The 27,860-nt window shown below is 51.0% G+C and overlaps 2 protein-coding genes across 5 annotated transcripts in view; one reads left to right on the top strand and one right to left on the bottom strand.

Moving 5' to 3' along the window:
- HUNK (hormonally up-regulated Neu-associated kinase) overlaps window positions 1–8,546 on the bottom strand; it is a 40,541-nt gene extending 31,995 nt beyond the window's left edge. For both annotated transcript variants that reach the window (XM_018916929.2, XM_018916930.2), the window contains exon 1: window positions 8,283–8,546. In XM_018916929.2, the coding sequence (XP_018772474.1) occupies window positions 8,283–8,531 (249 nt within the window). In that variant the 5' untranslated portion in view covers window positions 8,532–8,546. The remainder of the gene's footprint in view (window positions 1–8,282) is intronic.
- A 9,651-nt stretch (window positions 8,547–18,197) lies between these two features.
- The window catches only part of SCAF4 (SR-related CTD associated factor 4), a 29,777-nt gene continuing 20,114 nt past the window's right edge, over window positions 18,198–27,860 (top strand). The window contains exons 1-4 of one of the 3 annotated variants that reach the window (XM_050973111.1): window positions 18,198–18,292; window positions 25,958–26,041; window positions 26,618–26,662; window positions 27,095–27,256. In XM_050973111.1, the coding sequence (XP_050829068.1) occupies window positions 18,263–18,292; window positions 25,958–26,041; window positions 26,618–26,662; window positions 27,095–27,256 (321 nt within the window). In that variant the 5' untranslated portion in view covers window positions 18,198–18,262. Of the gene's footprint in view, window positions 18,293–18,317; window positions 18,957–25,957; window positions 26,042–26,617; window positions 26,663–27,094; window positions 27,257–27,860 lie in introns of those variants that run through there. The other 2 variants (XM_050973103.1, XM_050973101.1) reach the window with 2 other exon arrangements.

Raw genomic sequence — 27,860 nt, 5'->3', positions numbered from 1 at the left:
CCTGAGAAGGAACCTCCACAAAACACATTTCTCCTTGGCCCTGCATTCCAAAGGAGCAGCATTTGTAGCAGGCAGAGATGCCAGAGACTGCCTGGGGAGCAGGAGCACAGCCCAGCCCCATCCATGGGAAGGACCTTGGCTCATGGCTCATCTTGAGGGGGTCACCCTGGGGATCTGCCTGGCCTTTGGCAGAAAGAAATCACTTCCAGCAACCTTTCAGTGCTCTCTGGCCCAGCTAATCACTGGGGCAGCCGTCAGGGAGAGCTGCACATTTTTACCTCCCTGGCCTCTCAGGATATCTGCACAAGTCAGGAGAGATTGTGCAGAGACTGATGGAAGTGGTGGTGGCAGAGAGCCAGGCAGAGACATCCCCGAGGATGCACTCAGAGGTTCCCAGAGAAATCCTGGCAGATCCTTGTCAAAAGCAGCCCCCAGGCCGGGGACATTTCCTGCAAGGAGCAGTCTTGTCCCTGAGTGCCTGGCACAGATGGCTCTGCCTTGCAAACACTGAGCACTGCTGTCCAAAATCTCCCTGTTTTCTCAGGAAAGGGCTTCTTGACCCCCCCCACTCCTAAGGTAAAACCCTGCAGGAAGGCTCTAAACTCCAGGTGGGAGCAGCTGTCAGGGCAGGGAAAATCTCTCCCCAGGGAAAATCAGCCCTCCTAACTCCATCTCAACACCTCCCCATCTCCCTGCTCCTGGGGTGTGTTTCCCATTAAAAACAGCCCCTGCCTCCCATTTCAGAACTGGAGTTAGGGAAGGCTAAGGGGCCCTGATTTAATGCCAATTCAGCTCTCTGGCTTTAGGGAAGGGAAAAACCCAACAATCCCTGCGAGCCACTGCTCTCGAGGCCCAGGTAATGCCCTCCTTTGTAGTGATTTAAAACACAGCAGATAAAACATTTACAACTGCCAGGAGCCAGGAAAAAGGTGTCTCCAGCAAAGATTTTCTAGATAAATAATACACTCTCTCCCTCAGCTCTGTGGACATTATTCACAGAAAACGAATTTATTCCCCGAAAAAAAAATGTTTCCATGACAATCTTCCACAACAGACAGAGAGCAAAGGAACTTTATTTTACATAACTTGGCTTTTTTTAGTTCTCTTTGTTGCGCTGGCTCTCCTCGCCGTGCCTCTGATCTCACATGGCAAAGGAGGAGCAGCACCAAAGGTGCTCAGCCCCGAGCAAGCACTGACACAAAAGGAGGATTTGGCCACCTTCTGCTCGTTTTTCCCAGCTGGTTTTCCTGGGGGACAGTGGTTTAGTACATCAACCCCCTTTTATTGGTTTCACTTTGCTTTTTCAAGCCATTCCTGCCAACACTGAAAGGAACGTGAGCTCATTTATCACTTCTGCTGCTGTTCACTCTTTTCACCCTGTATTACACTGGTGCAGAAACTCCTGCAGATCCTCGTGGCATTTGAAATACCCAGAAACAAGGGTTGCATCCTTGTGCTGCTCATCAGCTCCTGAGAGCACAGGGGCAAACCTGCTGCATCTGCTGCACTGCAGGGAGCTGCAGCAGGTCACAGGTGTGCTCCCACTGCCAGGACTTTCCCAGCCTTTGGAGAGGGGCACGCAGCTCTCCATGCCATGAAACAGGCTCCAGCCACAAAGCTTGCAGGAATCAATGCAGGCATCCAGGTGTGAGCATCCCCTGGTGTCAGCTCAACCCAAACCACTCCCTCCTGCCAGGGTAGCCAAGGAAAAGCTGCACACTGCTGACAGGAGGCATCCTCAGAAGGGCTGAATGCAAACCTGAGAGCAGATTATCTCCAGAGGATCAGGAACTGCCACATGTGCACCCGCTCAGCTCGCTGCAGAACAAGCTGCTCCATGGGAAGTGAATCCTTCTGGAAGTCAGACTCTGCAGAAATGAACCCAGCTCATTCCTGCTCTGCACAGGACAGGGACAGAGGGAAGAGCAGGGCTTTATCCCCAATTTCCACCAGGTTATTTTCCAGACTGAGCAGCCTGGCCTATCCCAGCTCATTCCTGCTCTGCACAGGGACAGAGGGAAGAGCAGGGCTTTATCCCCAATTTCCACCAGGTTATTTTCCAGACTGAGCAGCCTGGCCTATCCCAGCTCATTCCTGCTCTACACAGGGACAGAGAGAAGAGCAGGGCTTTATCCCCAATTTTCACCTTGTTGTTTTCCAGACTGAGCAGCCTGGTCTATCCCAGCTCATTCCTGCTCTACACAGGGACAGAGGGAAGGGCAGGGCTTTATCCCAGATTTTCACCAGGTTATTTTCCAGACTGGAAGGCAGCTTCACCTGCCTTCTGCTGCAAGTCCTGCAAGCTGCACACACCTTGGAGGGGGCACACCAGGCTGGTCCTGCTCCCAGCAGGCACAGCTCTGCTCCCCAGAAGGTTTCCTGGAGGGCTGCACGCTAACAGAAGCGTGCATGGAGCAGCTTCAGCACAAATCCTGACACAGAAAAGAAAGAAAAGCTGTGAAAGCAAACACCTAGAAGGAAGAAAATGTCAAGATGCAGGCTGCAGAAACAGCCTGGTTTTGTTTCCTCGGTGCATGTAATTAAGAGTGGAACATCCAGCCAGGTGCAACAGTTGGCAGCTGTTGGATAAAGGGAAACAGATCCTGGCAAAAGCCACCCTGTGGATTTGCAGTCAGGGCTCTTCAAAACAAGATTCCTAAAAAAAACCCAAAATCTGGATGGAGATGAAATCTGAAAATATGTTGAGGAACAGGTAAAGATAAAATGACTAACTGAATGTGAGAGAGCAAACCCATCCAGGAAACTGATATGCAAGTTTCACTGCAGGAAGAAGGAACCAAAAAAAAGAAAAGCAGATCAAATTTCAAACCCCAATCCTGCAGCTTTACCCTCTGACAGCAAGGAAGGTCTGACAATTTTACCTGCAACCTCACAATACCTGGCAGGGAGGAGCAAGGAAAAGGTTGGACTGAAAGACCTGCAAACACCCTAGAAAATCAACTTTTGTCTGCACTGAGGCAGCCTGCTGGCCCCTGTGTGACACCACACACCCCCTCAAGGCCCCCAGAACTCAGGAAGGGTGCAGATCCTAGACCTGAGCACGGGGATGTACCCAAGAGCCACCAAGTCTCCACTCCCTGTGGTGGAACAGGCAGGGAAAGGGGGAATTTACTCCTGGAAAAATGAGCTCTGTGGCACAAAGAGGCATTTCCAGGTCTCTGCAGGGAGGCTGCTCTGCCCACCCACCCCTGCACCTCGGGGGGGTGGGTGGGGGGCTCAAACGTGCCTTTGCTTTGTGTTTTTTCCTTTAAAAAAGAAATGCATTCTGAAGGTGAACTCCTCTGTGAAAAGGCCACTTTTAGTGTTAATTGCTTTGCCTCCATAGCAAAACTGGTAAATTGTATTTTTAGCCACTGCTTCCCACTGTTGCTGAAAGCCTCTTGACTAAGTGTAACTAAAAACGGACCTTGTTCCAGCTCCACAATAGCACCGAGGGAAATTATAAACAAAGTTTTCCCTGGATGAGGAATCAAATGAGTCAATTTGCCTCAGTGACTTTCCTTTTCTTTTGTTTTCTTTTTTTTTTTTTTTTTTTTTGTGTGGTGCCAAAGATTACACCCAAAAGCGGTTAAATAAAATCTGAATAAAATCTGGGATCAGGTTTGCTTGCAGGAACAACAGAGTGTCAGTGTGCTGTCACTCCACAGTGCTGTGCAGAGTTACTGGGACACTGCACTGGGGTCTGCAGCTGATAACAGGACAGATAACACCGAGGGTGATAACAGAGCCCCACATCACCCACCACAGCCATGGCAGCGCACTCTCAGCTCCCCAGGAATGCCAAAAACAAGTGAATTTTTATAAAAATGTACCTTTTTTTGTAAAAACATCTCTCTTTGTAAAGGAAAGAGATCTCCTCTGCCTGATCCCCATCACCCAGAGAACGACTTTGAACAACCTGAGGGTGTGCTGTGTTCCCAAAGTCACCCAAGCACAGCTCACCCACAGTTTAAAGCCAAGCTGTGCTCCCAAAGTCACCCAACACAGCTCACCCACAGTTTAAAGCCAAGCTGTGCTCCCAAAGTCACCCAAGCACAGCTCACCCACAGTTTAAAGCCAAGCTGTGCTCCCAAAGTCACCCAACACAGCTCACCCACAGTTTAAAGCCAAGCTGTGTTCCCAAAGTCACCCAAGCACAGCTCACCCACAGTTTAAAGCCAAGCTGGGCTCCCAAAGTCACCCAAACACAGCTCACCCACAGTTTAAAGCCAAGCTCTTCACAGAGGAGCTGTGTTTGCTCAGGATTAGCACTACAGACTGCCTGAGCTGGGCTGACAAACCAGCCCTTCACCCCAACACCATGCCAGGTTGCAGGCTGTGATGTTTCACTCCAAAGCCAGGCAAGAGCCATCTGCCCAGCATCCTCCTGCTCCCGAGGGCACCCAGGGCTTTCCCAAGCCCACAGAACCACAACACGCCCGGCACCGCGGCAGCACCAGCCCCCAGCAGCCCCGTGAGAGCCGTGGGTTGGAGCCCAGCCACAAAAACCTGGGAAGGGAGGGTTTAGAAGCCTCACCTCAGCTCACCCTGGCTGGCAGGAGCTGCTGAGCCCCATCCCACACAGGTCACGCCGAGGGCACCAGCTCCTGCTGCCCTGCTGGAGGAGCCTGGCCCCCAGGACGTGCCATCCCATCCTCCCAAGGACCTTGGCAGCTCCCAGGAGTGCCAGGGTGAGGTCATGGCAGGTTTTTGGCATGGCCTCGAGGGTGTACAATGCCTTCAGTCAGGGACAGGGATCCCAGCCTGCCTGGGGGCTCATTAATCCAGGGATTTCGTCCCCAAACACTCCATTTTCTGAGACGTGAACTCCTCCAGAGTTGCTAAAGTCTGCTGCAAATCCAAACCTGCTTGGTCCCCCCCGTACTGAAGTGTGACATTTCAGTGACCCCCAGGGCTTGGGCTCTGCCAGAGCAGCTCCAGACAGCTGGGCCAAGACTCTGCTGTAGGGAAATCCTGCAGAATTTAGGCAGTGCCCTCAGCTCAACAGTGGCTTTACAGACAAAAACCTGCCTTGGGCCATGGAAGTGGAGACAGCATCAGGCCCTTAAGGAGTGACCTTCCCTTCTTGGGAGGAGCAAGGTGGGAATGGGAGCAGGAGCAGAAGAGCCTGGTGGCCAGAGCAGGGATGCTCTGCTGGCAGCAGAGCAGGGGAGGATGCTCTGGTGGAAGGGCTCAAGGAATGTCTGATCTCCCCAGGCAGGGGCAGAGCTCTGTCCCCACAGAGCCTCCTCCCACGAGCAGCTGCCCACAGGCCATCCCTGTTCCCTCCCCAGGCACTTCTGTCCCCATGATCCCACCATCCCCAGCCCTGCCAGGCTCAGCCTCCTGCTCTGCAAGGAAGGAGCTCGGGCGAGCAGATGTTTCCCTTCTCCCCCTCCCTTCTCCCTCTCCACGTGGGCAGAGCCAGTTTGGGCACATCTCAGCTCCTCTGAGCAGGAGCCACACCAGACAGTGTGCCCAGGAGAGCTGAGGGTCCACCAGGGTGAAATCCTCAGTGGGGTGGGAAGCACTGACCCCTGGGCTCAGAGGGAGGAACCTGGCTCCAAGGGACCTCACCTGAAGCAAATCATTAATAACTCTTCTCTCCTACCCATGAACTCCAGCTTGTCCACAAACAGCTGGACTTGAAGAGGGGGATTCCTGGGAAGTGGAACTTGGATTGGCCAGCTTGGAAGTGTGTGACTGCTGCTTCAGCCAGTGCCACAGTGCAGGGTCGGGTCAGACAGAGCTGGGAGATCACCCTGCCTGCCCCAGGGATGGACAGGGCTGGGCAGGACAGACAGAGCTCACAGGTCACCCTGCCTGCCCCAGGGATGGACAGGGCTGGGCAGGACAGACAGAGCTCACAGGTCACCCTGCCTGCCCCAGGGATGGACAGGAAGGAAGCAAGAGTGACTCGCCGGGTTTCTGCTTGTCACTTTGTCACAGCGTGTGTTATTCGAGACACCGAGGGAGAAAAAAAACCCCAATCAGGCAGCAGACCGGGGAGCTGAGACAGAGGGGGGTGTGGTGGCTCTTTTTTATTTTTTTCCCCTCTTAACAGACTGAGATAAATGTAGCAAACCCAAAACGTGGAGGTGGGGAGGACGTGTGTGTGCATGTGCCTTTTATCAACTGCAGGATCATTGGATGTTTCTGTTACCAAGGAGAAGCACGCGCTTGGTAACAGAGGAGAGCAACATTTATTTATTTTATTTTTTTTAAGCATTCCTACATGATAATATTCACAAACCTTCTCGTTTTTCACGCGATGAGACTCTCAGAGCCCCACATTAAATTTCTCTCCGTGACAAACTGCCCGGGAGTGCAGGAATGCCATCACCCACAGCGGCACGTTCGGGGGCTGCTGGAGCAGGAGGGAATGACACCAAAAGGAAGGAATGGCACCAAAAGGAGGGAATGACACCAGCACAGCCCCAGCAGCCACCCAGGATCCTGCTCCTCCGGCAGGGAACCCTCTGTGAGGGATACACGAGAGGCAGAATCCCAAAGCTCACAGAATCCCGGCGTCACTGAGGCTGGAAAAGCCCTTTGAGATCACCAGGTCCAAGCTGTGCCCCATTCCCATTCCTTGTCCCCAGCCCAGAGTGCTGAATGTCACCTCCAGTCCTTCCTCAGGCACCTCCAGGGATGGGGACTCCAAACCCCCCTGGGCAGCCCCTGACAATGTTTAAAACCCCTTTCCATGAGGAAATTCCAACCTGACCCAGCCTGAGGCCGTTCCCTTTCCTCCTGTCCCTGTTCCCTGCCAGCACAGCCCGATCCCCCCGGCTGTCCCCTCCTGGCAGGAGCTGTGCAGAGCCACAAGGTCCCCCCTGAGCCTCCTTTTCTCCAGCTGAGCCCTTCCCAGCTCCCTCAGGAATTCTCCAGCCCCTTCCCAGCTCCCTCAGCCGCTCCTCACAGCACTCAGAAGTTGGGTGGCTCAACAAGAGCAGCACCACTCTCTGCCGGGTGCTCCGGGGGCTCTGGGCTGCCCTGGCTGCCCAGCCCAGCCCCTGCTGCTCCTGATAACGCTGTCACCGGTCCTGCTGGTGGCTAAGAGCCTCTGCCGAAGGGCTCCGGATAAACCCAGCAAGCAGAGCCCCTGCACGGACTTTGCCGAGCACGCTGGGGAAGAACCATCCGGGCTGCATCTCCAGCCGCGAACGCATCTCCGCATCTGCCGTGCGCTGCGCCAACACCTCTAGACCGTGCCCCCTCCCGCAGCATCTCCCACGGCCAGGTGCGCGACAAGTACCTGTGGGTACCCGCCTGTCACAAGTCGCGACAGCGGCGGCACCCCGGCAACACAAGCCTCACCAAAAACCCCGCTTTTCTCTGCAGAAAAAGTGAGCAAACAAACCGGGGGGAAGATGTTAAAATTAAAGGACAAAAAGAGAGGTCAGGGCAGCCGAAGCAGTGCAAGAGGAAGGCGAGACGGCAGCCGGGGGAAGCTGCGCTGGGGGAGCGCCCGGCGGAGCCGCGGGAACTTGGGCACGGCAGGAGCCGGTCTGGATCGGTTCGGGACGCTCGGAGCCGAGGGGGCTCCTCCATCCTCCCGGGGGGCTCCTCCGTCCTCGCAGGGGCTCCTCCATCCTCCCGGGGGGCTCCTCCGTCCTCGCAGGGGCTCCTCCGTCCTCGCAGGGGCTCCTCCATCCTCCCGGGAGCTACTCCATTCTCCCGGGGGCTACTCCATCCTCCCGGGAGCTACTCCATCTTCCCTGGGGGTTCCTCCACCCACCGGGGAGCTACTCCATCCTGCCCGAGGAGCTCCACGATCCTTCTCGGAGGCTACTCCATTCTCCCGGGGGCTACTCCATCCTCCCGGGAGCTACTCCATCTTCCCTGGGGGTTCCTCCACCCACCGGGGAGCTACTCCATCCTGCCCGAGGAGCTCCACGATCCTTCTCGGAGGCTACTCTATCCTCCCGGGGGCTCCTCCATCCTGCCGGAGGAGCTCCACCGCTCCACCATCCTCCGGGGGGCTACTCCATCCTCCCCGGAGACTGCTCCATCCCGCCGGAGGAGCTCCACCATCCTCCGGGGGGCTTCTCCATCCTGCCGGAGAAGCTCCACGATCCTCCGGGGGAACTACTCCATCCTCCAGGGAGGCTCCTCTATCCTCCGGGGGGCTACCCCATCCTCCCCGGGGGCTGCTCCATCCCGCCGGAGGAGCCCCTCCATTCTGGCGGGGACTCACGCTCCCGGCCGGCAGGCACTGAGCACAGCCCGCTCAACGAACCAGCCCCGTTCTCCCCCCGCTTTACCCCCGGGCGCGGTACCTTCTCTCCGGTGAGCACATGCAGCCCCTCGCGGACCTTGGCGAAGGATCCCTCTCCCAGCTTCCTGCCGATCAGGTAGTTGCCGACCCTCTTGGTGTGCTGGAAGTCGCGGAGCCGCTCCCGGGGCGCGGCGGCGCCGAGCCAGGCGGCCAGGAAGGAGCCGCCGTCCGCCGCCGCCCGCCGCGCCTCCGCGCCCGCCGCCACGGCCGCTGGCTCGCCCAGGAGCCCATCGCCCGCTGCCGCCGGCATGCCCGGCCCTGCCCTGCCCTGCCCTTCGCTGCCCTGCCCGGCTCCGGCTCCGCTCGGTGTCCCCCGGGCGCTCAGCGAAGTTGCGGCGGGGCCGCGGGGCGGAGCGGGGCGGGCGCTGGGCGAGCCGAGGGTGGCCGGGCTGCCGCCCCTCCCGAGCCTCCTCCCCGCTCCGGCGGCGGGCAGGGGGCGGAGGGAGGGATGGGCGGAGGGAGGGATGGAGGCAGGGCCGGTTCAGTTCGAATTTGCGGTAATTCAATCCGCTGGCGGGCGGCGGGAGCAGCCGCGATCCGGAGCCGCGGCTCTGCGCAGCCGGCCGTGCCCCGCTCCCCCGGCATCCCAGCGCGGGCTGCAGCGCATCCCTGTGCCGGGAATGGACCCGGACAGCGATGCCGGGCTCGCTCTGCGTGTGGCTCTGCCTCGCTGCTGCCCCGGAGCAGCTTTTGTGTTGCTTTTCCCCTCCTCCCTTCTCGCCGCCGTGTGGGAAAGGCGCGATGGCCACGGCCGCTCCGTGCCGCTCCCTCCCCGCTGCTTTCACCGCCGCTTTCACATCCCCATCTCATCCCTCCCGGAGCGCCCCCAGCCCCCGAGCATCCCCCGAGCGCTGCCCGCCGGGGGAGCGCTCCACCGGGGCACAGCGGCTGCAGGCCGAGCCTGTGGGGCTGTGCCTTGCCGCCCCACCTCGTGGGGATGGAGAGGGCCACTGCCATTGTCACCGAGCAGCCCCCTCCCACCCGGCTGGGGAACGGGAGCAGCGGTGGAAGAGGGGGCAGAGCCCGCAGAGCCACCCCGCCCCGAGTTTCTGATGGTCCGCGGTGCTCTGCCCTCTTTGTGTCTCAGCCGGCCACTCGTGCTGAGGGGGAGCTGATGGAGCAGTCAATTCATTGAACGCCTCATAAGGGTTTTAACCTCGGAGCCAGCTTCAGTTGTGTTAGCCAGAAAGCCACGAAGCGCCCCTATTTAACATAATCCACATTTTTAAATTTTGCCTGCGTGCTCGTGCTAGGGAATACCCGGAGACGTGAAAGGAACCACGTACACCCCAACAGATGTGAGTTGTGTCAGCAAAACCTCCTGTTGAGGGGCAGCTGCAGCTGGCAGCAGCCGACCTGGAGCTCCCATCCCATCCCATCCCATCCCATCCCATCCCATCCCATCCCATCCCATCCCATCCCATCCCATCCCATCCCATCCCATCCCATCCCATCCCATCCCATCCCATCCCATCCCATCCCATCCCATCCCATCCCATCCCATCCCGAGCTCCTGCTCCCACCTCAGGGCTAGTGAACACACCCCTCCCTGCTTTTTAAGCTCCTCTTTGACACCTTAAAAATGTAAATCTGATTTTGCATCTCACTGCTGTCCATTTAACGTGGATTTTGTCTCCACTGGCCACATTCCACCTCTCACTGACCTCTCCAGGATGTGTTCCCAGTGGCTAAATACATTCTCAGGGCTGGGAGCCCTGGAGCTGGCTCCACACCACCATGCTCCACTGAAATACATGCCTTCAGATGAAATTTCAAACAAAACAGAAACCCAGCACTGTCCCAGCAGGCAGAAACTGGAGAAGGGAAAGCTTCAGAGCCCATAAATAATAGCTTGGGTTGAAAATCCCCTCTCCTTGCATGTTCTGGGAACATTCACAAGCATCACAGCCACCAAAAACAGGGGTCTGACTGTCCTCTGGCTTATCCCAGGAGTGGTGTGGTGCCTTGTGGGGAGGAGTAGGGACACTTCACTGCCTGAGCTGGTGGCAGCTGGGCTGAGCTTTGGCAGGACACATCCAGGGGAGAGCTCCACTGACGTTCCCTCCACCAAAGCTGGAACGGGGAGGCGCCAGGGCTGTCCCTGTGTTTGCAGGGAAGGTGGCCAGGTGCTCACACAGGTGAGGAGAATGGCAAGGCAGGAGGGTTCCGTAGCCAGCCTGGCTCTGTGGCACAGCTCCTCTGGCCAGCATGACAAATGGGAGGGGTTTAACAACATTGCTGGGTGGGAACAAAGGGGAAAAAGGGGGAAAAAAGCCGTGCTGCAGACAGGTACTCTGGGAGAGTGAAGAGCTGGGAAGAGCCTGCATCCTGTCTCATTTAAATTTATGGCTGGGCTAAGAGGGTCTGGGGCCAGACTCTTCCCCTGCCTGAAGGAATATCCCTTCAGAGGAAGGCAGGCAGAGCTGGGTGCCTTTGTTTGGGCTAACAGAAACACGGTTTGGCCACTCGGAGGATTAAACAGATGTTCATGGTGTGTTTTGCAGGCAAACACCTGAAAACCAGCCTCTTTCAAAAATAAAACTGGTGAGAAATGTCCATTGCAGCCAACAGGAGGAGAGCTCTGAAAGAAGCCAGTGAATATTTTTTTTTAATTGCCTCAACTCCAGGACTTAACGAGTTGCCAGTATCCTTTTACCAGGCCAGCCCTGCCTTCTCACCATTCCCATCCTGTCCAGCTGTGCCCATCAGGGTGCAGTCTGGATGAAAAGGGGATCAAAGGCTGCATTCATTGCTGTCCGTGCTCTGATTTAAATTTAACTCCAGCGTGCTTTATTTCGAGCTGCAGACTTTCTAGGTAATGACATTTTCTGATTAACTGTTGAAATTACTGATGAATTAAAGGCAGCAGTCTGTCTTCAGGTTGCAAAAGCTGTAATAACAAGCTGCTAAAAATAATACAGAGCTTGATTTATAGCCACAAAAGCAGAGAAATCCAGAGTTACCCTGAGAGCATTGTCCTTTGCCATCTCCAGCCTTTTAAAACACGGCAGGAAAAATGGATTATTGGGAGTTTTACAGCCACGAGGGTGGAGGTTTGCCTGGGCTGGATCCTTACTGGGAACTCGAAATTGTGCTGGTCAGATTAAAGGTGGAAATTCAGCATTTCCCTGCCACATCAGCAGGCCTTTTGCAGCCAGTGGGTAACTGCTGACTGCAGCCAGGTCACAGAGATAGCCTGACTTTGTGCTGATGGGCTGAAAAAAGAGAAAGTCAATGTTACTGCTTATCCTTTCCTGGGTGTCTCATCCTGCTTTAAAATAATTGGGGGGTTTGGCAGGTTTGGGGTTAGGTTTTTTTGGGGGGGGTTGTTTTGACAGCTGTTTAATTTTGTAATATTTGGGGTTCAGATATAAAAGAGTTTAAATTAATGTAAAGGAGATTTTTTTGGAAGGGAGAGTATATTTGTTCTTGGTTAGTTTTTGAGGGGTTTAAGGTGTTTGAATCCCTGAGTTCAGGCAGAGGAGGACCTGTGTTTGCTGGCACTGCCACAAGAACAGGAACAGCAGTGGGGAAGAGAACCTTCTCCACGTGCCAGGGATGTCCAGGAGCAGCTGAGGACATTTGTCACTCCTGTGCCTTGGTCCTGCAGATGCCACTCAGGGACAGGGGCCTTCCTAAACCCAGCTTAAAACTTGTCTTTGGATATATGTCATCCTCAAAAACCATTCAGAATATAGTTATATATACATGTATATATAAATATGGGCATTTACCTGGGTGAGCATTGAAGCATTTGATGTGCTGGCAGTGGGGTGAGGAAGCACTGCCCCTCCAAATTCTCCACCAGACCTGTGCTCCCCCAAGAGTCTCCATCTTTTGTTGAAGCACGAGAGACTTTTGGAAGGCTGAATGAGCTGCTGAAAAATCCAATTACAAAGCCTTGAAATGAATGCAGCCTGCTACCAAGCTATGAAAATTCACCTGGGTGCTCTGCAGCTGAAAACATTCATTTTCCAAGCGCTTTCCTTCGTGCCCAGCACAGACCTGCTGCGTGATGGTTGCAAGGCTCATTTGCAAATCACAGCTACCTTGCTGCAGTCAGGACTCGGGATGCACCTTCCACGCCACATCAAAGGCTCAGGGCAGCCAGACCCAGCTATGAGGGCTGCAATTATTTACAGGTGAGCACTCTGGCCTGTGTCAGCACCTGAAGTGACACCAGCTTGACATTAATAGACTCAGTTTTAAATTAGGAATCCCTGGGAGGGTGGTGAGGCCCTGGCACAGGGTGCCCAGAGAAGCTGTGGATGCCCCTGGATCCCTGGAAGTGTCCAAGGCCAGACTGGATGGGGCTTGGAGCCACCTGGAACAGTGGGAGATGTCCCTGCCCTTGGCATTATTCCATACATATTCCAACCAACAGGTATTTCAGCTCAAGGTTTTTCCTTGTCATGCTTAAAAGAAGAACTCACTGGGCTGAACCCCCCCAAAAAAGAAAAATAAATGTGTTTACTATTAGACTGAAATCCTTTCTGTCACTTGCACCAAAAATTGAGTGTTGGTTTATTCCTGGTTGTGCCACATGTGACAGTGGCACTTGGGATACACTTCCCTGTTGGGATCAGGAAGGGCTGGCCTGGCAGAGGTCACTCAAGCCCGGAGAACCCCTTGGCTCAGTCACCAAAATCTGAGGGGTTTCTGTGTCTCAGCCCCTTCATTGGCTGTGCAAGGGTTTTGTTCAGATTGTCAAACAGCCTGGACAGATAGCCAGGGTTTACAAAGCACATCCCAGCCAGACTCCCCTGGGAGGAGTTATCCCGAGCCTGGCTGCCAGAGCCCAGGCACACATCTTGCTCTGTGCCCTGGGGTCAGTGCATGTGGCTGCGGGAGGCCACGGGGAGAAGGAGAACATTCCTGAGCTGGGGATGTTCCACAGGGAAAGCAGAGCTCACGCTCTCCAGATGTTCCAGTTCAGGGCGTGTCAGCAAAAGCCCTCTGGCTGCTCTCAGCTGTCAAGATAGGGCTCAGAGGAGGGGAAGAGCAAATTCCTGCCTCTCTGCTCCAGACTGGGGCTTTGGGCTCGCAGCATCAGAGCCGACACAGGAGCCCCCGGCTGGAAACAGACCCGGAATGCACCGGCTGTGCATCCCCAGGGAGACTCTGCTGCTTGGCCTCTCCTTCCCAAAGCCTGGCAGCACACTGCACAGCCTCCCTCCCACAGCTCTGGGCAAAAGAACCTCCAAAACTCCATGGGAGGTTTATAGTTCTGTGTATTTGTATGAAAACACTGAGATGAGGTGAAAACACTGATGTGTGTTGAATGGCGGTGAGTGTCACATCTCTCGTGTCTCACCACTGGTAATGGAATAAAATCATCTTTTAGAATGCCCCTCAGCTGATAATGGAATAAAATCTTTTAGAATGCCCCTCAGCTGCCCCCGTGTCTGTAAAAGCCAAGAAAACCAACACAGCTCCTTTGCATCCCACCCTGTTCCAGCCCAGGAACTTTCCCTTTCCACACAGACACACATCCCCCTCAAATCCCTGCTCCTGGCTGGGGTGCAGCTCCTCCAGAGGCTGCCCTGCTCCCTTTATTTCCTGTTTCTCTCCAGGTTATTCTCCCTTTCCTGCTCATTTTTCAGTCTCAGGAGAGTTATCCACAATCTCAAGCCCCCTATCACCTTGGTTCAAGGAACACAAAGCAGGAGGAGCTCTGGGACCATTTGTTCCCACTTCCCCCCTGCAAGAGAAAAGAAAAGAAAAAAAAAAAGTTGGTGAAATAATATTTCCCAAGAGATTTTGCTGCTCTTTCTCCTATTACAGAGATGGGTTTGCTGCCCCCAGCTCCCACTGTGGCTGCTGCTGGGCTCTGATCCCAGGGGTTCCAGAGGGGGAACTGCTTCAAACACTCAGGGAAAGAGAGAGGTTCCAGTCAGCACATCCTTGTAAAACCTTCAGTGGAAAACTGGAGGGCAGCTCCTGGATGCTCCAAATAAAGTTTTTCAATATTTTCCTGACGGACTTTCTAGAAAGGAGAAAACAACAGAGATAAAAACACAGCTCTGGGTGTGCATATTTACAGAATCGTGTCTGAGTGTCAGGGTGATTGTTACAAAACCCAGTGGGTTTTCCATTCCTGCACCTGTTTCTGTAGCAAGCACATTCTCCCTTGAATCAGCACTGATCCACCTGGCTGATGGGCACCTAGCACCAGGAAATATTTGGCAGGGAAGGGGAATTACTCATGAAGACTCTGGCTTGGACAGCACTTTCAGAGCCTGCTGCTCCAAACTGGCCAAAAGAGATAAGGTGACTCTGGCACTGGGAGGGCCCTCCTGCCTATCAAAAATAACATCTTAGTCCCTGGCCTAAGGCAAAACAAGAAGAAAAAGGATTTTTTCCTTCTCTTTTTCCCTTAAGAAAAGGGAAAGAAGAAAAAAAAAAAAAGGCTGCTAAATGATCCAAGTCTCCTGCACTCCTGCAACCCCAGCTGGAAACCTGCACCTCCACAAGTCAGAAAATTCAGGAGAGAGCTCTGAGAGTGAAAAAAGATTTAAATAATAAACTTTCCAGTGGAGGAGCTTGGTCCTTTCAAGCCTAGCAAAGGGAGGGCTGAGTGTGTGTGTGTGCCTGAATGGGAGCACAGGCTGCAGACAAGGCTCTAACGAGATCCAGGGCTGGGGAGCTGAATCCAGACAAACTCAGGCTGTGAAATAAGACACATATTTGTAACAGCCAGGGTCATTAGGCAGCACAGCAACCCAGCCAGGCACCGTGGCACAGCCTCCCTCTCTGGGAACCTCCAAATCCAGCTCAGCTGTGCTGTCTGGGGCCAGGCAGGAAGGAGCCTGGTGCTGGCTGTCAGCAGCAGGGTGGCTGCAGGGTCTGGCAGGGCAGGAGGAGCCAGCAGCTCCAGCTGTTCTTCTGGATCCCAGCAGACCCTCCAGGGAGAATCCAGGGAAAGCTGGATTCTCCAGCAAAGCGCACAGGGAGTTTTGCTCAGTCAGCTGATAGGGTCTGGTCAGCTCTCAGGAGCTTTTCCCAGCTCCATCCCTTCATCTGGGAACGTTTTATCTCCTGCCAGAGGCAGCCCCACTGCTCCTGGAAGGGGGCTGAGGGAGCAGGCACAGGCTTGGCTTTGGGAAATGCAGAGGAAGCTGGAAAACATGGAAAAAACGGGACAATGAATCCAAGGATGTGTTTAAACACCTAGGGATTAGGTATTTATGTCATTGCAGGGTTTTGCCTCACAGTTGTGATGCAAGCACTCCTTTAGGCTGTCCCCTAATATACACATGGAAGCAGGATAAGGGACAGGACAGGTGAGAAAAGTGGATGGGAACCTTAAAACAGAGTCAGGTTTTAAGCAGAGCAAAGCCACGCAGAAATAAATTTAGAGCACAATGTTTAAAAGCAGTCCATTTTTACAAAAGTTTATTTTTAGAAATACAGGATGATTTTTATATTTGAGCATTACAACTGAAATGTTTGGGCAATCACTAGCCAAGGCTTTATCCAATCAAGTAACCAATAATAACATAAATAATTGAGTCACCCCCTGACCAGATTAAGGCCTCGTTTTCCCAAAACACAAAAATATGTACAAAAAGCATAATTACACCAGCTTCACCTCCTAAATCTTCTCAATCAGATGCTAGCAGACCTCAGGGTCACTGCAAGCAGAACACACATCTTCCCAGCCCCTGCCAAACGTGCCTCGCTGCCAGCTGGCTGCTTCCCAAACACCAAAAATACAGAAAACTCTAAGAATCTTCCCAAAATGCTGGCAGGAATGACTGCTGAAGCATGTTCCAATCCCCACGCTGAGTAAAATATAAAATACCTAAATAAAAATCGTATTTACCAGCACATGCATTCAACATTAATGTATTAATTGCAGCAAGGTATTTTTCCTAGAATCCACCCTAGGCTCGCCCCTATTTTCCTAATACGACCCATATTTGTGGATATAGGGGAGTTACAGGAAATCAGGACACAGAAATGCACGTTTGGGGGAAAAAAACAAACCTTTGCAATGTATGTTTCTCATCACACAAAGATCCCCAGGTGTGTAAATAAATGAAGAAATCCAACTAAAAAAAAACCAAAAAACCCCACCAAAAAAATCCAAAAAAACCAAACCCGCAGAAACAAACAAAAAACAAACAAAAAACCCCTCAACCACCCCCAAAACCAAAAAACACACCAAAACCCCAAAAATAACAAAAACCAAATCCTAAAAAAATTCTCCAACCCTATGATCTAAAACTTCCCACATAAACAAATTCAAAACCCAACTATTAGATTATAGGGTTGGAGAATTTTTTTAAGATTTGGTTTATATTTTTTAAAATTTTTTGTATTATTTTGGATTTTTTACGTTTGGGTTTATTTTGGGTTAGGGGGTTTGTTAGGTTTTTTAGAAACGCACGATTTTATTTTAGAGAAGTTGTAGATTGTATAGAGGAAGTTTGTTAGATTAAATATTAGAAAGGTGTTTTTTAATAATTAGGGGAAACTGAATATTTTTTAATGGGGATGGGATAGATTTAGAGAAGAGAAAGGAAAGTAAAGGTTGAAAACGGGGTTTTTTTTTGTTTTTTTAATAAATTTGGTGTATATTTATAGTTATGAATTATATTTGGAATAGATTTTAGTACTTTTTCAGTGGGAAATAATCTTTATTTTCCTCACCATCGGCCCAAGAGATTTGCTGGCATTCCTTAGATAGAGTTTCAGGGAGAGAAAATTGTATTCCGTGGTTTTAATCTTAGTGTGGACACCAGGGCCATCTCCTGGCCGCTGCAGGCGCTGGTGGAACAGCAGTAAATTAAAAAAAAAAAAAACCAAAAAAGCTTTGAAATTGAAGTGTGAATTATTTGCTCCCCAATACCCGGAAAGTTTAATAGGAGCCACAGGTCAGGATTTGATCAGTGCCAAGGAAATCATCATAATCATCTCTTGTCATCTTTGACCTAAGAGTTGCCTATTGCATAGGATTTCTTTCTCCTCCTCCCTCAAATATAATACAACTAAATATAGAAATGTAAAAATAGAAGTATAAATACAACTAAATATAAATATATAAAATAAATATGAATAATTAATATATAAATATAAATAAAAGATAAAATAAATAAAATTTTAAAATATAAATAAAATAGAAATATAAATAAAATATAAATATAAATAACTATGACTTTGTGGTTTTTTACCAGTGTATTGCAAAACCAAAAACACAAGTTAATTATCACACGTTGCTTCTCAAGTTTAGATACTCCGTGCTTACGTCCCTCAGAAAAGCACTGACAGGACCCGGAATGTCATTGTACCCTGCGGCTCAATTTTATTGCCCCCACTGAGCTGCCCTAAAACTTTTCTGAGCTGAGCCCGGCCCAACCGAGCCGAGCTTAGCTGAACCGAGCCGAGCTCAGCCGAACGGAGCCGAGCTCAGCCGAACGCAACGAGCGGCTCCGACTTCAGCCGAACCGAGCCGAGTCCAGCCGAAGCCATCGCACCAAGACGGGCCGAACTCACGAGCTCAGCCGAACTCGGCCGAGTTCAGCCGAGCCGAGCCCGTGGGGGGCAGACGCCCCGCTGCTGTGAGGGGCGGACCCGCGGCGCCTGTGGAGCATGCCGGGACAGCGGTGCCGTGCCAGGGGCTAGGGCAGTGTCGGTGACGGCGGCTGAGGGCACTGACGTTGCCGCTGCCGCCATTCTCTCCCACCCGCCCGCCACAGCGGGGGCGGCGCTGACATGGCGCCCAGCTGTCACGTGGTCCCGCCATCCCTCCCGCCCAACCTCTCGCGTGGGCCGGGAGGAGGCCCGACCGATCCCGGCGTGCACCGCGCCTCGCCCCCCCCCGCCCGTCGCGCGGTCGGCCCGGGCCGCGCGCTGCCCGCGAGCCCCGCCATGGCCGCCGCCATCATGGCCGCGCCCTGAGGGCACCGACCGGCCCTGCCGCGCCGCCCGCCCGCCCCGCCCGCCGCCTTCCCGCCGCCTCCCGCCGCCAGCGCCGACATGGAGGCCGTGAACGCCTTCAACCAAGAGGTGGGAGCCGGGGAGCGGGCGGCGGAGCGCGGGCCGCGGCGCGGGGGGGGGACACACGGCGGCCGCCATCGCGTCCCCCAGCTCCCCGCGCTTCCGGCCGGGCCCGGCCTCGCCGCCTGCGGCCTGCGCGGGGAGCGGCGGCCCGTGCCCGCCGCCGGGCGGGGAGCGCTGCTTCTGGGGAAAATGGAGGCGAGCGCGGCCGGGCCGTTCAGCGGCCGCTCCGCGAGGCCCCGCGCGGGCCGGGCCGGGCCGGGCCTGCGCGGCGGGAGGCGTTGGAGGGAGCCCTGGGCCTCCCCGCCTGCCTCCGTCCTCTCGCCGCTCCCTCGCTTTCCTCCGGGCAGCGGCGCAGAGCGGGATCCTGGGATCCCGGGCCGGATCGCAGGGTGCCCGGGCGGGCTCGCTGTCACGCGGCGCCCCCGGCCGTGTGTGCTGCTCGGGAGCCGGGGAAGCCGCGCTCCGGGACCGGCCTTTCACGGTAGTGGCTTGGCGAGAGAGCCGCGGAGCGAGGCGGCGGCACGGGCACAGGCTGCAGAGGCAGGGAGCCATGGGAAGGGGCTCATCCCGCTGTGGGAACGGCGCCTGGGATGGGACTCGGGGATCGATCCCAGTTCCGGGGACTGGACAGGTTGGACGGCGTTTACTCGCCTTTCCTACCGCACACAAGGTCCCTCCCTGTCTTCTTCTGGTTTTGGTTTGGTTTTTTTTCTTTCTTAGTCAGCCGAGAGGAGTTGGAAGCAAAGAGGAGCGTGGTTTTGTTTTTTGCATAATATATAGCAACTCAATCCAGCCTCTGCTGTATAAAGTTTTTGACACGTGACTTCAATACGATTATTAATTACTGTTAGTTGTACTTCTGCCTCAGTCGGACAGTGTGGCTTTCCTCCGTGGACAGAAAGTCACGCAAAGCTGAGCCAGAGCCTGTTGCCAGGTTCGTGTTGGAGGCTGGGTGGCTGTGCCTGCCTGTTGAACAGAAACAGGAGAAATGGCAGCTGCTCCTCTGTGATGGACTCGGGCTGTGTGAGGCTCACTCTCTGCAAGGCTTTGTCATACACACACCTGGGAATGCCCTCATCCCTACCAAAACTGTGCAAGAGCAAAGGGAAAAGTGGATGGCGTGCAGCTCCTGTTAGTGGTTTGTTTATTTGGGGATTTTGTGCAGCTCCAAACCAGTGGGATGGCAGGGTGCAAAGGCACCTTCCCCAAAAAATTGAAACAGCACACGTGTGCCATTTTCAGTGTTGATAGAAAGAGGGAGCAGCAATATTCTTGATTTCCTGCCTCGGTATGAGCAGTGGGCCTGGCAGGGCAGAGCAGTGCTGCTGCCAGACCTGGGTGGTGTAGGCAGTGCCCAGGGCCTGTCAAACAGTACCCCCAGTGCTGGTGCTGAGCGGTGGCTGCAGAGCCGGAGTGGTGCTTTGGGGATCCCGTGACCAACCCGTGTCCTGGCAACCGTGTTTGGATCCCTACCTCTTCCTCTCCATGCAGGATTCCTTCCCTCGGTGCAGCTGGGAATGCTGAGTGAAATCCTGGTGTGGGGCTGCTGAAGGGCAAAGCAGTGGGTTTCAGCTGGATCTCAGATCTGGGGGAGAGGAGTGCACTCGCTGAAATCCCTGTTCTGCAGTCCTTGCTATGCCTGAGTGCTTCCGTGGAGCTGCTGGTGTGTAAAGCAGCACGTGAATAACTTCAGGGGCTGTGTGCTTCCTGCCCTGTTCCCTCTCAGGAGCTGTGCTGGTGCTGCTGTGCAGGGCATAAAGTCCAGCTCCACACTGGTCCTTTCCCTTTACACTTGTTGCCTGGAGCTGTGCAGGCAGAGCGCCCCAGGCTGACATGAGCTGTGAGGGGGGTCAGATTTACGGGCAGGTATTGTTCCTTTCTGGCCTTTCTCAGGGACAGAGCACTCGCACCAAAGCTCTGAGTGTTGTTCCCACAGTGGTGGGAGAACTCATTTGTGAGGCCTTCAGGGTGCCACTCCCAGCTCACTGAAGAGTTAATTCTTTTATTGGGAGGGGAACAGCTTCAGCAGTGAAGATGGGGCAGCTACAGAATACCCTACAGGAATACAGAATACCCTACAGGAATACAGAATACCCTACAGGCCTGGAATTCCTGCACTTGCTGCCTGTACAGTGCCACTGTAGCCCTGGGAAAATTGCAGTTTTGCCATGGCTAATCCAGCTGCAGTTTGGTGCTGAACTTGCCGTGGGTGCTAGAGGTGACTCCCTGGAGGTGGCACCTGCCAGCTCTTGGCCACTGTGCCTGAAAGAGGAGATGCCACTCACTCAGTCAGGTGGTCCTGTCATTGGGGTTTTTGGGTGGGTTTGGTGTTGGTGGCAGCTTCTCAGATGGTGGGAGGCCCAAGTTCAAAGTGTGGCTGAAAACGTGGTGTCCCCTAAGCTGTGGGCTTGGTGTCCCCTCTTGGGCAGAAGGGCTTGGGGAGGGAGAGAAGTGAGTTTGGCTGTGGCAGGGGGTGGGAACTCCCGGGTTGTGTAATTTGTGTTGGATTGTGGTGCCATTGCCAATCCTGTTCTTTGGACCTGCATTCTGAATGCAGCTTTGCCAATACACATCCTCTTCCAAGTCCTCATGTTTCTACAGGAGCATGCAGGGGTTTTGCATTCATGCAGCCGTACTTTGAGCAGGTGCTGCCAGCTGAATGTGTGGGGTTTGACAGGTCTGTAGTGCAGTGTGTGTTCTCTGAGGAGTTTACTTTCACCAGTTAGAATTCATGTGCTCTTAGGTGTATATGTTATGTTACAGTAATGATACAGTATGAATAAATCACAAAAGGTAACTGGATAATGGGACATAGCTTTTTATGGTTTTAAGAAAACAATAAACATTTTTCTTTGAAAAAAAAAAATTGAAATCACACCCCCAAAACACAAACAAAAAACCCCTACTCAACCCACACATCATCCATATAAATCCTTGGCATGTTTTTAGGGATGCCTGTCTTTTTCTTTAATCTGGAAAACTTGAGGCATAGTTTACTGGTTGTAAAAGTTAGAAATAAAGATTTTTTTTCACAATCTTGCTGCTGGAAGTAGAATAAAGTCAACTTTCCTGTTTTGTAATCTTTTATTTGTGTTGAGTAATGCACATCATTTCACTTAGTCCCGTGTCTCAGTTGTTAGCGTGTACCCCTGAAACAATTGATACCCCATCTCCATGTGCCTAGAACAAACAAATGAGTGTGCTGGGGGCTGTTTGTTTAAAGCTGGAGCTGCACATTCCTTTTTGCTGCTTGCCCATCCTTAGAGCACTGGACAGTTGAGGGATTTTGGATCCAGTGTGGCTGTTTGCTGCCAATGGCAGGACTTTATTTTGCCCCTTGGTGACAACCTTCCCCTCCATCCTGAGGAGCTATAAATAGAGGTTAGCAGGATATCCTTCCCAGTGGTTCTCCAGCAGTTCCTGGAGCTCAGGATCCCCAGTGAGGCTCCATGTGCACGGAAAAAGAGAAGGGCACAACTCCCAGTGTCTGTTTGGAGTCTGTTTGCTCTGAACTTGTTTCCAGGAGCACTGGAAGCCGTGACATTCTGGTAGGGATTCCTGGTAAGAAGCAGAGAGACAAGCAGCTTTCCAGGAGATGTGCTGGACAAAAGAGCCCTGCACTGATCCCCAAAGCTGCGTTTCCAGAGCACATGAGTAGAAAACAACACTCCATTCTGTGCACTTGCATGATGTCATTTTCATATGAGTATCTTTTGTGAAGATGTTTCTCCCCAGTGATTCAGGATTTGTGAATGGTCTTTCTAGGCCACAGAAGTAGCTTAGTTGATGAAGTGCTGCTGAGCTTCATTGCCTGGGGGTCATATCTGGTCAAAATCAAATCTCACTTTATTTTCCAAAGAATGCAGCCTGACAGCTCTGGATGTTGTGGTGTTCTCTTACCTTCAGCAGCACCTAATAGTTGCTGTGCTTCACGGCTGGTGGTCAAGCATTTCAAACTTGCATTGATCCTCTGAGATACAGCTTAGCAACAGATCCTTCCCTTAAGGAAGAATGGGGCCTGAAGAGGAAAGGAATCAGTGGCTTTCATAGGGGAAGGAAAATGTATAGAGTGACAGAATCACTTTTAGAGATCTGGTCATGCATTAGCAATAAAGGTGTTTTGTTAACAAAATAGTGCAATATCTGTGCTTGTTGGTCGTGTCCTCCACAAGCTCTTTGTTTCTGTACAGGAACATGACACTGCAGTTATGTCTGTAAGTCACTGGTGGTTGGCTGGGTCGGGTGCTTTCTAAATGCATGAATAAAATACATTCCAAAAGACAGTGAATGAATGTGGAGCCTGCTTTGGGAAGGATTGTTGGACACCTAAGGCATGTTGGAATGGTTGAGGGCCTGTTAGACTGCTCTGGAAATTGGAGAAGGGGAGGTGGAATGAGGTGTCCTGACAATGACCTGGGTGCTTGATATCCACTAAGCACTAAGCACTGTCTGGTTCAGAAGCTGGTGCTCCTTCCTCTCTGTGCAGCTGCTGAGCTCTGGGGTATGTTTAGTGAGTGTATAAAACGGGCCTACAGCTCTTTATTTGTAAATAAAGACACCTTTTTATGGCACAGACACTTGAGCGAAAGGGCAAAGCCAAGGAAGTCAGTTCAAGCCTTAAAAGATACTTTTACTGTGTTACCTCACACTTAAAACAGATACTCTTAACATCATACATCAAGCTGGGTAAATTTTAAAGTAGCACTTCTCCTCTTTACTTCAAAACCTCCTGGTTCTCAGGTTTCCATGTAAACTAAACCATCAAAAGGCATTAATTATAGAATGAGAGAAATTAATAATTTGCTGCTCAAAAGACTGAGAAGTAAAGGCCATCAGCACCCTGTTCCTTGTGTCATTACCTGCACCTCACAGGGCTCCTTGGCTGGAGCAGGGGCACAGTGGGAGCTGAAGGGCCTCTTTTCACTCTGTCCCACGTGAAGCTCCTGTATTTCACACTCATTCTGCATTTGGGCACAGTCACTCTGTGCTTGGTCTCCCTTTTGCTGTCCTGCTGTGGTTTAATAGCATTTTAGCCTGAAACTGAGCAGGTGAATTTTCTGCCTTTTGCATTCCTGGCTTTATAGATACTTTACTGTGCACTTCAGTCCTGCTGGGAGAATCACCCAGAAATACTCTTAAATCCATATTTTGTACTGTGGCCTGAGTTTAAAACCCTTGAACACCTCTCCTTCTTTTGTATCAACATCCTGTAAACAGGCAGTTAGGGGCAGTAAAAGCACAGAGTCATTTCTAGCAGGTCACAGCATTCCAGGCAGAGGTTCCTGTTGTGAGGCAGGACTTTGGAAATCCTCAAGCTGTAAATTTTCTTTGCCTTTGTTACATACTTATTCTTTTTTTTTTTTTTTTTTTTTTTTTTTTTTTTTTTTTTTTTTTGTAAATAGAGTGTAAGTTTTTGTGTCCAAATTGTTCCTTGAGCTGATCATGAGAAACTGGATATATTATTGTGAAACAGCCCTCTAAAAATAGTGCTTGGGTGACCATTTTGTATATTGGTTTGGGAAATGTGTGTGAAAGAATATCTAGGTCTAATTGAACAAATGCCACTGGAAATACCTGGGTGTCTTCTGAGCAGCTCCAATTCCAGCAGGGAGAAGCCACAAAGGAAGTAAGGGAAGGGAGCTAAATTTTAGCTGTAGCCATCTCCCAAGGTGTTGACACATGTAACATACTGACAATTACAAAAAAAATTGACTATAAACAGTTATTTGGTGTTTTAAGATCTTAGGTAATTTCAAAAAAAGGAGCAAAATTCTGAGGTAAAATTCCAGGAGGTGGTGGGAGGGGGTGAAAAGAGCAGGATGGATGGATGGATGAATGGATGGGTGGATAGATAGATAGATAGATAGATAGATAGATAGATAGATAGATAGATAGATAGATAGATAGATAGATAGATAGATAGATAGATAGATAGGTAGATATGCTCACTCATGTATCAGTGCCTTCATTCTCCCTGGCAGTTTATGTGTCCTTGGATTTTTTATTTTTTTCTGTGTTTCCCCCAGTTGCAATGTCCTGCTTGGGATACTTTTAAGACATTTCTTTTTATTATTTTGCTGCACTCGTTTCTTGTCACCTTGAGCCCTGCTCTGAGCTCTCCCAATTTCTTTGGGGTCTCTCCTTGTGTTCCTGAAATACAAACATCAAAGCAGTGCTTCCACACCAGCTCCTTTGTTCTTTTTCTGTAGGAATGGGTCCTTTCCTGGAGGAGCCAGTTGCTTCTTCATGGGTAAAGGAGGGGATATGGAGTGCCTCTTGTGATGCTGGCTCTTTTTCTTCCTCCCCCATCTCAGTTTTTGAGCCTTCTGGTGGTTTGTTTGTGGGTGTTGGGGTTTGGATTTTTTCCCCCTTTCATTACCTCTTCAGACAGATTTTCCTGAGTTTTAAGAATAGCACTGACTTTGTTCATCAAGAGTCTCTGCACTTAATTCTGAAGCACTTAAGTCTAAATTGAAAACAAGATTTTTTTTAAAAACCCATATCAGCTCACAGAGCTCTCTCTCTCCTTCTGTGTTTTATCTGGCAGTTTTATTTGTCCATACTGTGATTTCTCAGCAAGCAGTGATGTTAGCTGAAGTATCTCTTACAGCTGAAATGGCTTTCAAACCCCAACGTTCTGGCACAAGAACTTGCATTTTGTGGTGATGAATAATGAAAAGTCATGGTTTTGTGTTGGTGTTGGAAAAGGCATGTGGCTACCACTGTCTGCAAGGACAGTTTTTCTTCTTTCCTGTCTCGGAATAGGAATCCAATTAAGAAAGTAAATAGAAAATAACAAAGTTGATTTCCTGCTCTTGGTGTGTTCTAGGTGTGAGGCTTCCTTTTGTACAGCTCAAAGCCCTGTTAGCACTTCCCTTTTCTCTGAGTATGTGGCCAATTTTTTTTATCTCCGTCATGGATGGTTTTTTTCCTTAACTGGGACAGTGGATAAATCTGTGTAAGTTGGTCACTTCACCAGTATCTGGGAACTTTAATTAATAACATAAGAGACAAAGTTTTAAATGACATCTTACTTTCCATTACACTGACAGATGAAGACACTTTGATTCTCTTACTTTGCTGTGTGGCAAATAATTGATGACATTTTTTACTCGCATTCAAGGGCCCAATTTTTTCTTTGTGATGAAGACAAAAATGAAATTATGTAACACAATCCAATTTTTTCTGTGATTTGTGAGGAATATTTCAAGGTAAAAACAGTTATGTGTGTATGCTCAGATTTCTTTGTCCATCTCTGTGTGCAGTTCTGGTTTCCCTCAGTTTCTGAAACGTGGAGCTAATGCTTATTTTCAGTTATGGCCAATGTCACCTATAAAGATGACACATAACTTCTATATACTTCATATAAACTTCATATAATACCTATAACTTCTGCAAAGGTTCTCCTTGAGGAGTGAACTTTTCCCCTGGGAGCCATTTGGAGGGTCAGGCAGCCAAGTGTGCAGAGCGGTTGAAACAGTTCTTTTTAGCAGTAACCTGGTAAATGCTGCTTTCCTTGGCTTTGTGAAGCAGCCACTTCTCCAGGGCCAGCCAGCAGCGTGGCCATGCACAGTGTGGGATGGCAGTAATCAAATCACCCACCTGAAATGTTGGTTTTGCTTAATTGCTGAACTTCACAATGCATTTCCAATGTTTGTTTTCTCTCTTTAGCTCTTCTCACTGATGGAGATGAAACCTCCTATTTCCCGAGCAAAGATGATTCTCATCACAAAAGCTGCCATTAAAGCTATTAAGGTAAAGAACAACAAAACAAAGATGAAGCAGTATCAGCAGCAATGCTTTATTATTTCACTTGTAAGTAAATACTCAGGATTTCCCAATCTCAGCTTGGGGGATGGTTCATTCTAGTTGCTGTTAAGGCTGTTGTCTAGAAACAAGTGGGTGGTGAATATCATCCCTTGGTTTTGGACTAGGAGCAAAATGCCAGCTTGATTTCTTTGAGTCGTTGCTTTTTCATGCTACACCCACTCGAGTGTTGTGATTTTGTGTAATAAAACTAAATATTGCAGGATGCAACCGCACCTTAACATGTGAAACCAGCGTGGATTGCAGAGAAAGTAAATCCAGAAAGCTTTCACTAATTCTTGGCAAGCTCTGTGCCTTGTGTGCACACTGACACACTTCTGGCTTGGTTCTGGGTTTCCCCCATGGAATATTTTTTCTCTTTGGGAACATTCTGCTTTTTGGAATGTGACTGCAACATTCTGTAGCGTTTCTGAAATGTTAGTAAGCACAAAGAGTTAAAAAGCTTCTAAAACGATGTGGCATTGCTGAGGACATGATAAATGAATGGATGTATTTATTTTCCAGCTCTACAAGCATGTTGTCCAGATTGTGGAGAAGTTTATCAAAAAGGTAAAAAGTAAAAAAAAGAAGTGTGTTGATATGCTTTGCTAGATATTGCTAATAATGCTCGTAAATAATCAGAAACACTTCTGTTCCTTAGGGATTGAGGGAGGAAATCCTGGTTTGTTAGGTATGACTTTGTCTATGTGAGTTCCACATTGTAGTTTTCCATAACACATTAAGGAGGGGAGGAAAGCAGTAAATGGTGAGATTTCCCACCTTCCCTACGTGGCAGCTGGGGAGGCACCTGGAGGTGCTGAACTTGAAAGGAATCATCACTAAGACAATAGGTATTTCCAGAGGATGAGTGTTCCTGCTTGCCTGGGCAGGAAGAGCAGGGGCTGGGCTGCAGAGCAGTGTTTCAGCCCCAGAGCAGGTTTGCAGGGAGGCTCTGAGGGGCTGCTCCCCCTGCCTGACTGGGGATCTTTGTGCTGTTTGCAGTGCAAGCCGGAGTACAAAGTCCCGGGCTTGTACGTCATCGACTCCATCGTGCGGCAGTCCCGGCACCAGTTCGGAACCGACAAGGATGTCTTTGGGCCAAGATTCTCTAAGAATATTACTGCCACATTCCAGTATTTGTATCTCTGTCCATCTGAAGACAAGGTAGGACGAGCCCTTCAAGTGTTGCTGGGCACTGATGGGTGCCGCCTTGGTGCTTGCACTGCTGTGGCAGTGACGTGGGGGTTCTCTCTCACCCTGGCAGTGACTGCTGCTGAGGGTTATCAAAGGTGACAGCTAAATGCAAATTCAAGTTAAAAGATGTATTTTGCCTGACCTTATCAGTTTTGTTTTGCCTATGCAGACACTTCAGCAGTGTGTCTAAGTGTGCCAGAAAGTCTTCTTGAGGCTCCTGCAGAACTTCGTTTGGAAGGCAGTGTCTGCCACAATAACACAGCATTGCAGGAGAAGCTTTGGTTTTGTAGGCAGTGACTATTCTGTTCAGAAATGTTTTCTAAGAAAATCATCATGTTGATTTCTTCAGTGTTTTCCAGTCCCATACTTGAGCTTGGTGCTCTCCACTGTCAGGGCTGGTCTAAGGCCTCATTTTTCTTAGTTCTGCTGTACTTTTTAGTAGAAGAGAGGCTCAGAAAGTGGTGTGAATTCCTGATGGTCCAGAGAAGATGGTTTCTGTGACCCCTGTCAGAACAGTTTTGAGACTCCCAAGAGCAGTGTTTTAGAGGCTGCCAGTTGGTTTCCAGAAAATCAC

This window comes from Serinus canaria, chromosome 1 (assembly GCF_022539315.1).
Source record: "Serinus canaria isolate serCan28SL12 chromosome 1, serCan2020, whole genome shotgun sequence".
Classification (NCBI taxonomy): Eukaryota; Metazoa; Chordata; class Aves; order Passeriformes; family Fringillidae; genus Serinus; species Serinus canaria.
Note: the sequence above shows the minus strand (reverse complement) of the source record. Positions and strands in the feature narration are given on the sequence as shown.